Below are 13140 nucleotides of genomic sequence, written 5' to 3'. Positions count from 1 at the left end.
ACAGACGACTCATGCGCACGGTTCTGATGATGTATCCCAGAAGGTTGGAATGAAGTCTTGTTATGAGACACTCCAAGAGGATCATCATATCTGCAATGACAATACATGTACATAATTCAATATCACGGAGCATCTGCTGAAGATGCCCACTTTTCCTGCGCGACAGCCCACGCTACAGCGTCCCAAACATCGCTCACGATCTTGCGCGGCTCAGGCGACGGTGTTGTACCCTTCTTGTAGACACCTGTTTCCACTAACACACTAGCCCAATCTGTACCATGCGGACTCTGGTAGTTGTTACCGCCAGCAATGTCACTGGCGGGATTGTCACCGACCATGTACACGCGCTTCAGATGGCCCAGCGGACTACCATAGTTTTGCATCAAATGATGCCGATGCGCTATCAGACGCTTCTCAGCGAACTCGTACGTAGGTCGGTGTGGTTTGCCCATTACGACTTTCTGCAGCTTAACACCTTGTGTCTGTCCGCCAGTTATCGCAGCCCAGATACCCTCGAAAGCTTCGCGAAAGCCGCCCTGACCGAGACGTGGTAGGTGATATTTTGCCGCCCATAGCAGGTCTGGGTTTGAGAAGTATAGTGGGGGCTGTCCATCTTGTTGGTAGCCACGGTTCTCCAGAGCTGGATTGCCGTTCTTCTGTGACAAAGTTCCAACGATGCCATGCTCTGATAACAAGACATCCTTGATGATCTGCGCGTCCAACCCCCAGTCTCGAGGATCGTTGTATACAAAGACTGCATCGATACGGAGCGATCTAGATGGCGAATCAACGTCGATAGGGACGGGTAGCGGTCGAGTAAAGGTCTTGTAGTAGGACAGTAGTTGCTGCGAGAATGGCCATACATCCGGGTGAGCAACCATGATGTCGCCAGGTATAACTACATTCTTGAAACTATGCAACCTGTTAGAATGTTGCAGCCCCATGTAATGTCGTTCCGTCATACCCGTATGCCTCAGCGACCTTCCTGCATTTATCCTCCACACCACCCACCACCATGACCGTCTTGTCCTTGAGGTCGTCCATGTCGGCGAAGGGGGTATGGCTTTGAACGAACATGGATGTATCGATAGACACGTCCAGTTTACTGCTCAACTCGGCCACGCGGTCGGATTCATGTTTGCCGCCGCCATTGGTAAGAAGTATGAAGGGAATGCCCTGTGATTGCAGGTAAGAGAGGGCCATTTGAGCTCGCGGCAGCGGATCTGAACTTCTTAAGAGCACTCCATCGATACTGACAGCCGTCAGCTGCTGTGTTGAGAAGCTGATGGTGTGCAGGCCTTACTCAAAAGCGAAAGCAAACTCCGGGGCACGGACCGAGGGAGCAGCGGCCGTCTGGAATGCGCGGCGTAAAGGCAGGCCGTAGCTGCAGCGAGCAAGTAGCCTCATCGCGTACATCGTCATTGGTGGACTGCGGATTGCTCGTGATAATGTGATGTCTTGGAAGGTAACCCTGCAGCAGCATGCCCGTCGGGAAATTATTAGTCATCGTCGCGTTACCCACCGTTGCGTCACAACAATCTCATTACCATCTTGATACTACACATGAGCCCTGAGCTTCGCATATATTCTATAATTTGGACACCAAGTACCAAATAGTTGGTTCGGAACTCAGTGGCAGCTTGTCCGATTATCATAGCCGACTCCTCTGCGCGCAGGCACGCTGACGTCTACGGAATGGCAGCGTATACAACTCGGAGCAAACCATCACTCTACCATTCGCTCGATCGACAATGTTACCGCCAGTCTTCTCGGTTCGGAAGTCATGCATATGTAAGGATTTCGCTTGCCGTCCGGAAGCACCGGAGACATATGACCTTGAGTGCTCGTACACCGGTACCTTTGCATAGCTCATTGAGTCTCTAAATCACGTTTATTATCCATCTCATCACGCTGCTTCTCTTTGAAGACTTTAGATACCCATTATCTCCTTGACCGAGAGAACATTTGTGACGGTATGCCTGTGTTCGCTCATTCATGGCAACATAACACGTACGCCAGGTTGAGTTTTTGTAGGATGGTTTCTTACTTTGAACTTTGGATTGAGGGCAGTGATCGTTCAGAGAGAGCTTGACGATGTGTACATACTCGCTCGCCTTGTACATCTTCTGTGAGCGCTGGTGACTAATGAGTGACTCAATGTGTCAGCAAAGTTTGTACCGCCGTGCTCGGTTTAGCACGGTATGATATAGTCTCACCGAAATGGCGATGGAGAGGCGTTTGTGTATCACAGATATGGACACCTCTCCACTGATTTGAATGTTACCAACAGGAGGAGCTTTACAACACGACCACTGGGTAGCGGCGAAAACGTGAACAAAGCATTGACACATCACGCCGCAATAGTTACTATTCGCATGGAACCATCATTCTATTGTTCACGTTAAAAACCGGAGAGGACTACCTGTACATACACATCTGAAGTCACTGGGAAACAGCCCAGCAAGCCTGTTCAAGTCAGATAGCCCTTCGCGAAAATCTGCCGCATGATGTGGGTTGAAACAAAGCTACGATACAACGGAGTTTAATGACACGTTCATCACCTTCCTCGTAGGCTCCGTACTGAAGGTTTGTGTGAAACACGGTCTTTCACTGCAGTCGTAGCGCCCTTTGCAAGAGGCTCTCGTGAGACAGGGCTGGTGTAAGGCGATTTCTTAGAAGCGCTGCGTAAAGATGCAGGGGTTATGTTTGGTGAAGCATTATCCTCTGAATCCAGTACCTCAGTGCTCGTTTCTCGATTTGGCGTGCTCGGTCGTTGGGAGCGAAGTGCCTTTCTGCTTGACAGTGGTCGAGTAGGCTTCTTGACCTTCTTCAGTGCACCAGGCCTAGTAACCTTCCTTTGAAAGCTGACGGTTGTGTGTCGGGTAGATTTGACGGTAAATGGCTTTGCCGTCCGGAGATTAGCTGCTCTCGTACGTTTATCAAGAGTTCCGGAACTTGATCGCTTTAGAGCGCGGTTTTCGCGGGATGCATTCTGGCGCGACAGCGCATCTGCTTCCCTCTCGACTCGCTCACGAGCAGACTCCAATCGAGCGACAGCATTTTTCGCCTTGGCGCTAGCTGAGTTGCCTGCAAGCATCCTGCGCTTCTTGGGGGAGCTTTGGGTGCTTTCAGAACCAGGCCTTCGAGGACCGAGCAAATCCTGCAGCTTGCGTTTCGTGCCTGTGATGAGCACTGAAGCTATTGACTTCTCTTCAATGGGTTTCTTTGGCTTGGGACCGAGGACCCCACGGCATGATTCAGTGCCACAGCGGCATTCCTGAATGTTCTTTTGGGAAAACGGACTAACGAAGTCAGAACGGTTCAACATATATGTTATGGGACATGACTTACTCAAAATTGTAATCGTAAGTCAGCTCATCGCCAGTCATGATGCCGCGGGGACCGGCGAACAGCGCCATCCGAGGCTCTCCACCCACAGTCCACTTGATCATCTCGCAGTTGGGTTCACACGAGTGATTAACGAATCGAGCAATAGTCCCACGAGTCGCATCAATGATCATTTTGTTGTCGAAGCTCATGAGATAATAGCACTGCAGAGGATTAGCAGAAATCTGTATGCAAGACCTTGACAACGTACCTTGTCTTTCTTGTAGACCTGTTTCATGCGTCGCTCGCATTCAGACTGGGTAATGATCTCTCCAGCATATTCTACGATGATCTGGTGTGGCTCGAACGTTCGCATAGCACGAACACCGAACCCTCGGTCTTTTGTATCGAGAACTTCCACACCATAGTCATAACGGTTGCCTTTTGCACGCTTCTTGAGCTCTGCGAATGGCCGATTGTTACATAGTTCCGGAGGCAGGGGACAGTTGGTATTGTCACATTCATACGCCATGATCCGATTGTGACAGGACTCTCCACAGCCATCTTCTTCATCGCAATAGCATTGGGAGGAGTCTTGCTTGTCGCGTTTCCACAGCGCAGATGCGTCGCCAATGAACCTGTCTGCAAGTCGTTAGCATTGTTGACTGAGTGGGATCATAGTGAGGTTACTTTTGTTGAGTTTGACCCAGCCGTCGACCTTAACCTTTCTGGGTAGAGGGCTGTAAGTATCGAATGGCAACTTGAAATCGCGGAATACATGTTTTGGGTCCTCGTTCAATAGACGTTCGCAGGCAAAAATCGGGAGGGGCAAGATTGTGGCCTGCCATGGTTTCTTGGCCCTCTTCTTCGCGCGGTTCTGGCTTTCTGAGAGACGAGGATCAAAGTCGCGATCCTGGCCAACATACAAACCTTGCTTAAGCCAGACTTTCGACTTGGGCTGCGAGAAGATCTTTCCTTCCTGGTCTTGGCTATCTGCGTCTCCATCCTCGAGGGCATCGCGAGACCGCTTGAGAGAAGCCGCGGGGGAAGCTGATTGGCCGGATTTGAAGGATGGCTCTGAAGTACTGCGCCGTAAAGTGCTTTTAACGAAAGCCTTTCCCCCTGAGTACATGCTTGCGACGGTGTCGCCGACACCGCTTTTGCGGAGGACCTCCTTGCGAAGGTCCGTCACGCGAGAGGAGGTGCGACGTCGTGCTGCCTGGGCGGCTTCGGCAGCCAGCTGATCCTCGACCTGATCGCTGGCATCAGTCATGTCAGACTTCCGCTTCAGCATCTTCTTTCGCATAGGTGTGGCTTTCTCCTTCCTCGCGAGCTCCTCAAGAGAGCCGTGCACGACATTCTTGTGGTGCTTCTCAAGGTATTTGGTCGGCGTATGAATCGCAGTTCCGGCGAGAATCTGCACGTTGTACGTGGTGACGGACTTGCGCGAGCTCCTAGCAGGGCGGCGGGCCTCGTTGTTGACGGCGTCGGGCGTGGTGGTTTGCGCGGACGCTGAGGTCTCGCCGAGCATTTGGAGGCCCGGAGCCTCCTCGTACACTTCGACAGCTTGTTCGATCTTCGTCATCTCGGACATGACGCTGGCTTCGTCGCCGAGGCTGGTAGGTGGCGTCGAGATGGAAGGCGACGCGCTGGACGTGGCGCGAGCATCGCCCTGCTTGTCAGTTCGCACCGTGATGTTCGAGAGCGTAGAGGATGTTGAAGTTGGGGATAGATCGCGCTCGGCCATGACAGCGGACGGGCAAGGCAGGAGCACGCGTCGTGGTCGTGGTCTTGAGGGGTGAGGCACTGACGCGCGAAGGAGGTGGACGCTTTGGGCGGGTCAACGGCGCTCACGAAGCAACACTGCCAAAGTCTGCGCGCGATAGGCAAAGAGCACGCGAAGAAACGTGTACAACTGTCGGTCCGGTTTAGGAGAGTTTGTGGGCATGCATTGGGAGGCGCATCGAGCCAGAGTTGGGAGATAGATGGACGGATGGACGATTTGGGGAGGTAAACACATGCAGCTAGTCAGTCAGCCGATTAGGCCGTCGTGCCCTGTATATCCAATGTTACCAGCACCACCACTCCTCGCATTCCGTCTTATTACCGGCACGTACGGGCCGGGTCTTCGAAACCGAGCCCGCTGCAATGTTATCATGGAATGTACACATAATCAAGGAAGTCACTCATCAGTGCATGCAAACGATCATATGGTGCCGTGCCTGCACTCGTGTATTGTGAAGAAGCTATTACTTAAGATGGGCTAACCACATGATCACGCTGATCAGAAACAGCGTCTCATGCCACAGTCGCGTCTGCAGCGTCACGTCCTGACCTACTGGCTGGGCCCTGGAATGCCCCAGACCCACTAACATCCTGCATCTCCACCCCGCCGCCCTGTTGCTCTGGCACTAGAGGCGCAGTCCGTTTGTCTTTGCGCGAGCCAAATCTTTGGTCGCCCTCCTCGTACTTTCTCTTGAAATGGAGATAGGTCGGTGGGCGTGGTCGCTGTAATACAGCAACCCAGTTTTTCAACGCGGAGCCCTGCGTGAAGGGCCTATGCCGATCCTTTTTGAGGAACTTGTGTGAGTTCAAATATTCACGTGTCGTTTCGCCCCTACCAACCAGGAACAGATGGTATATGCCAAGACTGAAGGGATATGACCACCCGAGGAGTCCGTATATACACATGGCAAAGGGTACACGCCATCGATCGATGGCCTCGCCAAAGGATGCTCCAGTTTGCGCCCGCCAGACTAGTATGTGTGCCAGACTAGCGCCCAGGAGGAAAAGACCTAGCAACGTGGTGGCGCACACGAAGACAAAGAAGTAACGGTAGTTGCGGCGTCCCACGCAATTGTTGAGCCAGACGCAATGGTGATCTTGCGTCTCGATGCAATTGTCACATACACGGCAATGGTGAGCACGTGGAGGTCGCCAGATATTGCAACTCTTGCAATATTTCGTCGGCACCTCCATAGCTGCATTCGTACCGGTTGCGGAGACCACCATGGTCCACTCAGTGGTGGGCGGACCGAGACTGAGCGGATCGTCATTAGGATTAGGAGGGGGGAATGGATGTAGATTTCGGGGAAGTATCTATACGGCGTTAGTAGTGTTCATGACAAAGGAGGTGCATGACATACGCCCGGATCTGAAGCTGAAGCATGAAGGAAAGAGGAGATGGAGACGAGAAGCAAATATGCAAAGAGGATGGGTATCGATGGAGAAACGTTGGTCCATAGCCAAGGGGCCCTATAGTAATAGTTAGCGTGAGGAACAATAGCAGTGGAGGGGAGTCCACGAACGAGAAGCCGAAAAAAAGGCCAGCAGGTAAGATGATGAGGATTGCCGTGGCGACGTTGACTGGACGGTCGCGGGTATTTTGTAATCTACCGCCCCAGCAAAACGCGGTATTGCCAGAGAAGTACTGGTAGTTCCTGCCGAGCTCCCGCTTGACTGCCTCCTTAGTAGCTTCTTTGCGGGCTATTCTGGGTGACGACTCGGCAGAGGTGAGTTTCTCGTGTCCTTGATGGGGTCGTATTTGGGCTGAGCGTCCGTCGCGACTGGACAACATGAAGCTGGAACCGAAAGAGCGGGGCGATTTGCTGGGCGTTGGGAGCTTGCCGGAATCGTGGCCATGAACAGTAGAGAGATCCAGGTGCTGAGGCCTGGGTCGCTGCAGGGGAGTGATGCTCTCGCCTCGACTGCGCACTGTTTCTGCGCCCGTGGGCGTGGTGTTGGCTGTGGTGCGGTCGGGCATGTCTCTATCGGTGATGTCGGTGCCGCGCGACGGCGGAGGCTGCGGGTCCAGCTCGTGATGGAGGCCCAGGGTTGGGGCGCCGTGCCGAATTGTTTGCGTAGAGCCTGTACTCTGGCGGTACGGATTGCTGCCCGTTTCGTGTGTAGCGTCGGAATAGAGCGAGCCGTGGCCGAGGAGGGAATTGGGGCGCTGGTTGCGTTGTTGTTGAAGACGCTGCGAGCTCATGGGGCGAAAGAAGCCGTGGGCTGCCAGCGGAACATGGGTTCTACTGGCAGACGTCGTTGGGCGGCTGTGTCCTAGACTGCCGGCGACGCTCATGCCGCCGCCTCGTCGTGCAGGGCTGGCCTGGGACCATCTGTTCTGGCTGCCCGAATTGGCAGTCGCAATCGACGACGGTCGCGAGGGTGGCAGGCCGGGCTCGCCTGCTGGGCCCGTCATGCCCAACACGCGACTGCCAGTCGAGCTGCGCTTCTGTTCGGACGGCGTCATGGCCATGGTGATGTGGTTGCGGGCGCGATTACACTCTCGGCACGCAGCATGACATCAAAGAGCTGAGGGTGTGGCTGGAGGGAAGTCACGGCTTGTGCAGCGCGTGGTCGCGACGAATACGGGGAGCGCGGATGGGCGAGGATGGCGACCGGCAGGGGAAGGAGCGACTGGAAGTGAGTGAATGGAAGGGCTGCGGCGCCGAAAGGCTAATGGAACGATGGACAAGACGTGTGATTGCGCTGAAAGGGGCGCATAAAGTTGATGCTCGACCCTTCGACGTTGCCCGGCGCACTGCAAGGTCCGCCTGACTGTTTCCGGCATGGCCGTCGCTGTGACGCAGCCGCCAAGCTTGGCGTCCGCGAGATTCAACATCGAACCACTGCTCCGCGCTGCACGCATCCCATAGCTCGCATCCCGTCCACGCCACTCACCCCCCATCATGTCCTCCATCATTGCCCGCTCCGCCTTCCGCGCCGCCCCGCGTGTCCGTCCTACGCCTGCTCTTCGACGATGGGCCAGCGCCGCCGCTGAGGGCGAGAGACAGGCCGGCAAGGACGCCCTCAAGACCGGAGCGAAGCGCGACCCTGAGCTCTATGTAGGATGCGACACGTCAATTGGACAATACAGGGCGCATAGCTGATTCGTCTACAGGTTCTGTTCGCTATCATGAGCGGTGTTTTCGGTCTGGCAGGATGGCACTTCTGTATGTTCCCGGATACATCGATTCTGCCTCGTGCGCCCGTCTTCACATGCTGACAATTGCAAGCCCGCTCTCCTACCAGTGCTTCTTCGGAACGAGCTGTCGCCAAGGCCGCAGGCAGTGAGCCTTGGAAGCAGGATGGTGGTGTGGGCCCATACCAGTACCACCCCGGAGGTGACACCAGCGTCAAGAAGGATGCGCCTTCTGCGCTTAACGTGGTCGTCATTCCCAACGTCACTCTCCCCAAGGTAAGCTGACGCCCTTGATTACCAGCAATCAGACTGTATTGACGAGCGTAGGAACTCCATGACACATACAACAAGTGGGGCAAGGACGGCTACTAGACACGCAAACTGACATCAACTACCCAATTTCCAATCAAAACCTCATGGCAGCAGAGTGCGAGATTTTTCCTTCAGTTATGCGTCTGTACATAAGACCTATTGCGCAGATGAAATAAGTTCTCTACAATGTCCTCACACAGATTGGTGCCGCACAGTTCTGGTCTGCCTAACAACGCGACAGCAAAATCAATGCGGACTTGAATGATAAGAAACCCCTGAAGCACCACGGTGATTTCCGGTAGACTTTTTGTATACATACACATCCGACTCAAGTAATGCTAGGGAAACCGCTATTCATCCGACTGGAAAGATCAACGTCGTGTCCGTCCTAGGTCGAGGTATACATGCTTTTGTTCTTCTAGACTCTCTCCAAATTTAGTCCTTGCGAATGACACTGTGAACCCCGGGTAGGGGAGCTTGTAGAATGTAGTCTATGGGTATCTATAAGTGCACTGTCAGTCTGGAAGTCCGCCCGCCAACTGCAATCAAGCTGCGCTTGGTAGTCGCTTCCGAATCTCGGCAATCATATCAGTCCTGTTCACCAGTACACCGTCTTTCTCGGGGTCGTTGTCGTCTTTGATTCCCAGGACCTTAATCTTGACCTTGCCGTCTTTGAGCTCATCCTCACCAAGGATGACGAGGAGCGGGACACCGGCCACCTCAGCTTGTTTGAATTGCTGAGGGAGTTTCGGCTTCAGTTTGTACGAGAACTCAGCCTTGATGCCTGCAGCCCATAGCTCTTGAGCGACTTGCATACGTTCTGTCAACAGGCCGGTGAAGCCTTTACCACCAAAGGCTGCGACGAAGGCATCGACATCTTTGGCACGCTGTGTCGACTGGCCGCGGGCTTTCATGATGCTAATGATTCGATCGATGCCGAAAGATATGCCAACGCAGGGAATAGGCTTGCCACTGAACATGCCCACGAGCCCGTCGTAACGACCACCGGCGGCGACACTTCCTACGCCGATTTCTTGCTGCTGACCTTTTACGCGCGGTGCTGAGCCTTCTGTAACTACCTCGTAGATGAGCCCAGTGTAGTAGTCTAGACCTCTGGCGAGTGAGAGATCGAAAGAGATCCTCTTGCGGGCACCAAAAGCATCGAGGTATGAGAAGAGCTGTTCCATCTCCCGAACACCCTGGCTGACATCTTCCGATTGAGAAAGGGTCTCGTTTGTCTTGAGATAGTCGATGATGTCGTCGCCGCCTTTGCGCTGCACCCATTCACCAATCTTATCCGCGACGTCTGCTGGCAGTCCCTTGGTCTCCATTTCTTGCTTGACCTCTGACCATGGTAGCTGCAGCATGTTAGTGATTGGCAGAGACATGGAGATTGCAGCTCACCTTGTCTAGTTTGTCCACAGCAGAGCTGATCGGCCTTATCAGTTCTGCCTTGACGCCAGCAGCCTTGAACATGCCGTCTAGAATCTTCCTGTGATTTATCTTGATCGTGTACGAGTCCCACTTGAGCGCATCGAAGACGTCGGTCGCAATCTTGAGTACCTCGGCATCTGGAATCATGGCGTCGTAGGAACCCGCGATATCGAAGTCGCATTGGTAAAACTCTCGCATGCGACCCTTGGTCATGGCTGGTTGGTCGCGGCGGTACACCTTAGCGATTTGGTATCTCTTGAAACTCTGGACGCTAGGGTTCATGGCGAGCCATCGTGCAAGTGGAACGGTGAGATCGTAGCGCAGTGAGCAGAGCTCGCCGCCTTGATCCTGCAGATCGTATATCAACTTTGAGTCTTCTCCATATTTACCGCTGAGGATCTCTTTGAGTTCGAAGACGGGCGTGTCGAGTGTCGTAGCGCCGTGGCGCTTGAAAACTTCCGTTACCGTTTGGAACAGGTTGTCGCGAAGTGCGGCATCCTCGCCAGTCCCTGACATAGTTAGCGAGTCGTTTGGGCGCAATGTGGGCAAAATGTACAGTCGCGTGTGCCCTTTGGCACCTTCAGGTTGAACGATTTGTTCTTGTCTTCTTTGCCCATGTCGTCGTCGAAGCCCAAGGGCGAAGTTTGCGTAGAGAAGCGGCGGCGGGGTGCAAGAATGTAGGTTCGGATAAATGTTCGGCTGACTTTACGGTATGCGAAGGTATATCGGAGGGCGTCCTGGAAGAGCGCGGGGCAGACAAAGTGGGGTGAAATGCGCTGCATGGACCTGGAAAGTGACTCAATCGCCCAAGAGCAAGCGCGCGTGTGCAAAGAATCGTTCTACTCCGCGACTTGGCCCGTGCATCTTCACACCGACGTCACTGCGGTAGCCAAAATATAGTCACAGGATTACAAGGAATAAATTGATGCATGGGTTTCTAGTCATCGCGCTGTGTGCAACTACCAGAGCAGTCGAAATTTCAGCAGATCTCTTTGTCCATAGCACTCGGCTACAACTGTCAGAATCATGTCGATGGCTGCCTTCGTGTTCCAGTCACTCTCGGACAATGGGGTAATGGACTGCGGTTTGGCCTGCGTCGGCTCGGAAACTGGCGCCAATTTGGTGGCACTTGCAGTTTGCTGCAGCTCTCCTCGGCGTATTTCTTGTCGCTGCCTCTCAGCCTCGACCCTTGAAAGGTGATGATGGACTTGCATTGGGGGCGTATGAGGCAGAGGCACTTGTGAATGTACCAAGCGGTCTCCGAGTTGCGCAAGAAGACGCGCTCGAGCTTCCTCAAGACCTCCATCTTCCGGAATGCTTTCTGATTCAACTTCATCCTCAGACATGATCATCTCTGCGTCAGAATCATCCGTCTCTTCAATGACTGTGTTTTGGCTGAGTACGGCATTGTCATTTCTGAAGGACGTCGTGTCTAATCCGTTGTCTTTCTCATCCGAAACATCGCGCAGAGTTTGTGTGACTTTCGGCGCGAGATGTCTCGTGTCGTGAGCTCCATGTGTCTGTTCTCTGGGATCGGTCTCTGGGACCTCGGGACTAGTGCACTCGCCTTCTTGTGCATCACACGTCAATGTTCTGTTGTCTGCGTAGAGTCGGCCCACTAGCCGGCCTGCGCTGAGCCCCAAGTCTCGAATTCTGCTCACACGCTCATGATCCAAAGTACCGAAATCTCCAACTAGGGCCAACAAGGTCCATATCCAGCTGCTCTTCTCCCGGGATATCTTAGCTGATCGACCCAATGCTAACGTGCAGCCTTGTAGAGCCATATACAGCGTCGACTCGTCAATGTGCATGATTTCTTGGAGAATCGGTAAGTCCTTCTCTATGGTTTCCGACCATTTCTGCTTTCCAAACTTCTCTACTTTTGCGCGGCTCGCTGCTGTGTCTGGTAGTCGTCCATACCTCCGCATTTCGGCGAGTTTCTTGCGAAGGTTTCGAAAGCGCTGGAGGAGAGCATTGGTGCAAGCTTCCTGTGGATCAAGGGCGAACGAGTCTGTTTCCCACTTGGTAGCGTTGTACTCACAATCCACGGCAATCCAGGTTCCTTCCCTGTATATGACGCGTTGAGTATCCATCGGGCTTCTGTATTGCGATTCGTCATGGTCTGAGTCGAGTTTGCCAGCGTTGACATTGTTTGGGGCTACGAGTAGAGTGGGAATCGCCGATGCTTCAGACCTAGGCCTCATGTATAAGCGATGCACTTGATAATGCTCTCATGTGAGGGGAGTGCAAAAGATGAAGTAAGCACTCACCGGACACCGTGAAGGTAGGCCAACGCTTCGCTTGTGGTCTCGTCGGATGACTGCTCTTCACCGTCGAGTCCTGGTAGCACCGTCCGTGTCCCATACTCTTGGTACGAATCTACAGCGCGCGGCCGGTTTTTTGGGTGCGCTGTGATGCGCGCGATCCTCGCGCGCTTAACACCAACGGCCTCTTCTTGCGCGCACTTTCTTTTGCTGCCGTATGCAGTCGGGGACGCTGTCGAGGAGGATATGGAGGGCGGCTGCGTCGACATAAGGTAACCATCGGGCCGCTGTAGTTTGTTGTAGCTCTCACCGTCTTTAGTAACAGCCAAATTTACCCCCACGGTTGACATGTTTGCGTTGGAGGTTGTAGAGTCCTGGCTCCGGTTGATGAGTGATTGCGGAGACGCGCTCGGGGGTGACCTACATCGGTCTAGCGTGGCTCACGCTGGCACCACACATATATGCGGGCCGGCACAATCAATCTCAGGAACCTTGAAATGCGGAAGGTACATATTTGAGTATCTGAAGTTGAGGTTGATAATGTGTGGTGTATTTCACTGCCTATAGTTACGTGATGTCGTGCTCCTCGTAAAGCTACTCAGCCAACAGCTCTAACATCTAGATATGATGATGAGTTCCTGCGGGCGTACGCAAAGATCCCCAAACAAAGGAATTTATAGTGGGATTAATCCCATCAACCCTTTCCATCTCCCCTTGTGGTTGAGACCCAGTAGCCTGATCGTCATTGTCCCTTCCGTTCGATGTTTTCTTCTACTGGCTGGTAGGGGTACTTGATCGTGAGACACCAGATGTCTAAATAATCGCAGATCGTCCAAATAACATCCACGATGAAGCTTCCATGCACACCGACAGCAAGAC

The 13140-nt window shown here is 53.5% G+C and overlaps 5 protein-coding genes across 5 annotated transcripts; 1 reads left to right on the top strand and 4 right to left on the bottom strand.

Moving 5' to 3' along the window:
* Positions 1-122: 122 nt before the first annotated feature.
* Positions 123-1422, bottom strand: J4E78_007601 (uncharacterized protein; the record flags this gene model as incomplete). The annotated part of the gene is made up of 4 exons (XM_049368206.1): positions 123-912; positions 965-1252; positions 1304-1384; positions 1415-1422. The coding sequence occupies 4 exons, from the start codon at positions 1420-1422 to the stop codon at positions 123-125; spliced, it is 1167 nt and encodes a 388-aa protein (XP_049219860.1).
* A 1135-nt stretch (positions 1423-2557) lies between these two features.
* Positions 2558-5600, bottom strand: J4E78_007600 (uncharacterized protein; the record flags this gene model as incomplete). Its single annotated transcript, XM_049368205.1, has 6 exons — positions 2558-3302; positions 3352-3551; positions 3599-3969; positions 4018-5133; positions 5445-5470; positions 5596-5600. The coding sequence occupies 6 exons, from the start codon at positions 5598-5600 to the stop codon at positions 2558-2560; spliced, it is 2463 nt and encodes an 820-aa protein (XP_049219859.1).
* Positions 5601-5625: 25 nt separating this feature from the next.
* Positions 5626-7585, bottom strand: J4E78_007599 (uncharacterized protein; the record flags this gene model as incomplete). The annotated part of the gene is made up of 3 exons (XM_049368204.1): positions 5626-6426; positions 6474-6582; positions 6636-7585. 3 exons carry the CDS (start codon positions 7583-7585, stop codon positions 5626-5628), a joined length of 1860 nt encoding a protein of 619 aa, XP_049219858.1.
* Positions 7586-8018: 433 nt separating this feature from the next.
* On the top strand, positions 8019-8623 carry J4E78_007598 (uncharacterized protein; the record flags this gene model as incomplete). The annotated part of the gene is made up of 4 exons (XM_049368203.1): positions 8019-8174; positions 8231-8282; positions 8346-8527; positions 8579-8623. The coding sequence occupies 4 exons, from the start codon at positions 8019-8021 to the stop codon at positions 8621-8623; spliced, it is 435 nt and encodes a 144-aa protein (XP_049219857.1).
* A 485-nt stretch (positions 8624-9108) lies between these two features.
* On the bottom strand, positions 9109-12611 carry J4E78_007597 (uncharacterized protein; the record flags this gene model as incomplete). Its single annotated transcript, XM_049368202.1, has 5 exons — positions 9109-9921; positions 9968-10506; positions 10554-10783; positions 10961-12190; positions 12268-12611. 5 exons carry the CDS (start codon positions 12609-12611, stop codon positions 9109-9111), a joined length of 3156 nt encoding a protein of 1051 aa, XP_049219856.1.
* Between the last annotated feature and the right edge of the window lie 529 nt (positions 12612-13140).

Source organism: Alternaria triticimaculans (genome assembly GCF_023758025.1).
Source record: "Alternaria triticimaculans strain BMP 0046 chromosome Unknown scaffold_12, whole genome shotgun sequence".
NCBI classification, from domain to species: domain Eukaryota; kingdom Fungi; phylum Ascomycota; class Dothideomycetes; order Pleosporales; family Pleosporaceae; genus Alternaria; species Alternaria triticimaculans.
This window is presented reverse-complemented; position numbering and strand designations above follow the sequence as displayed.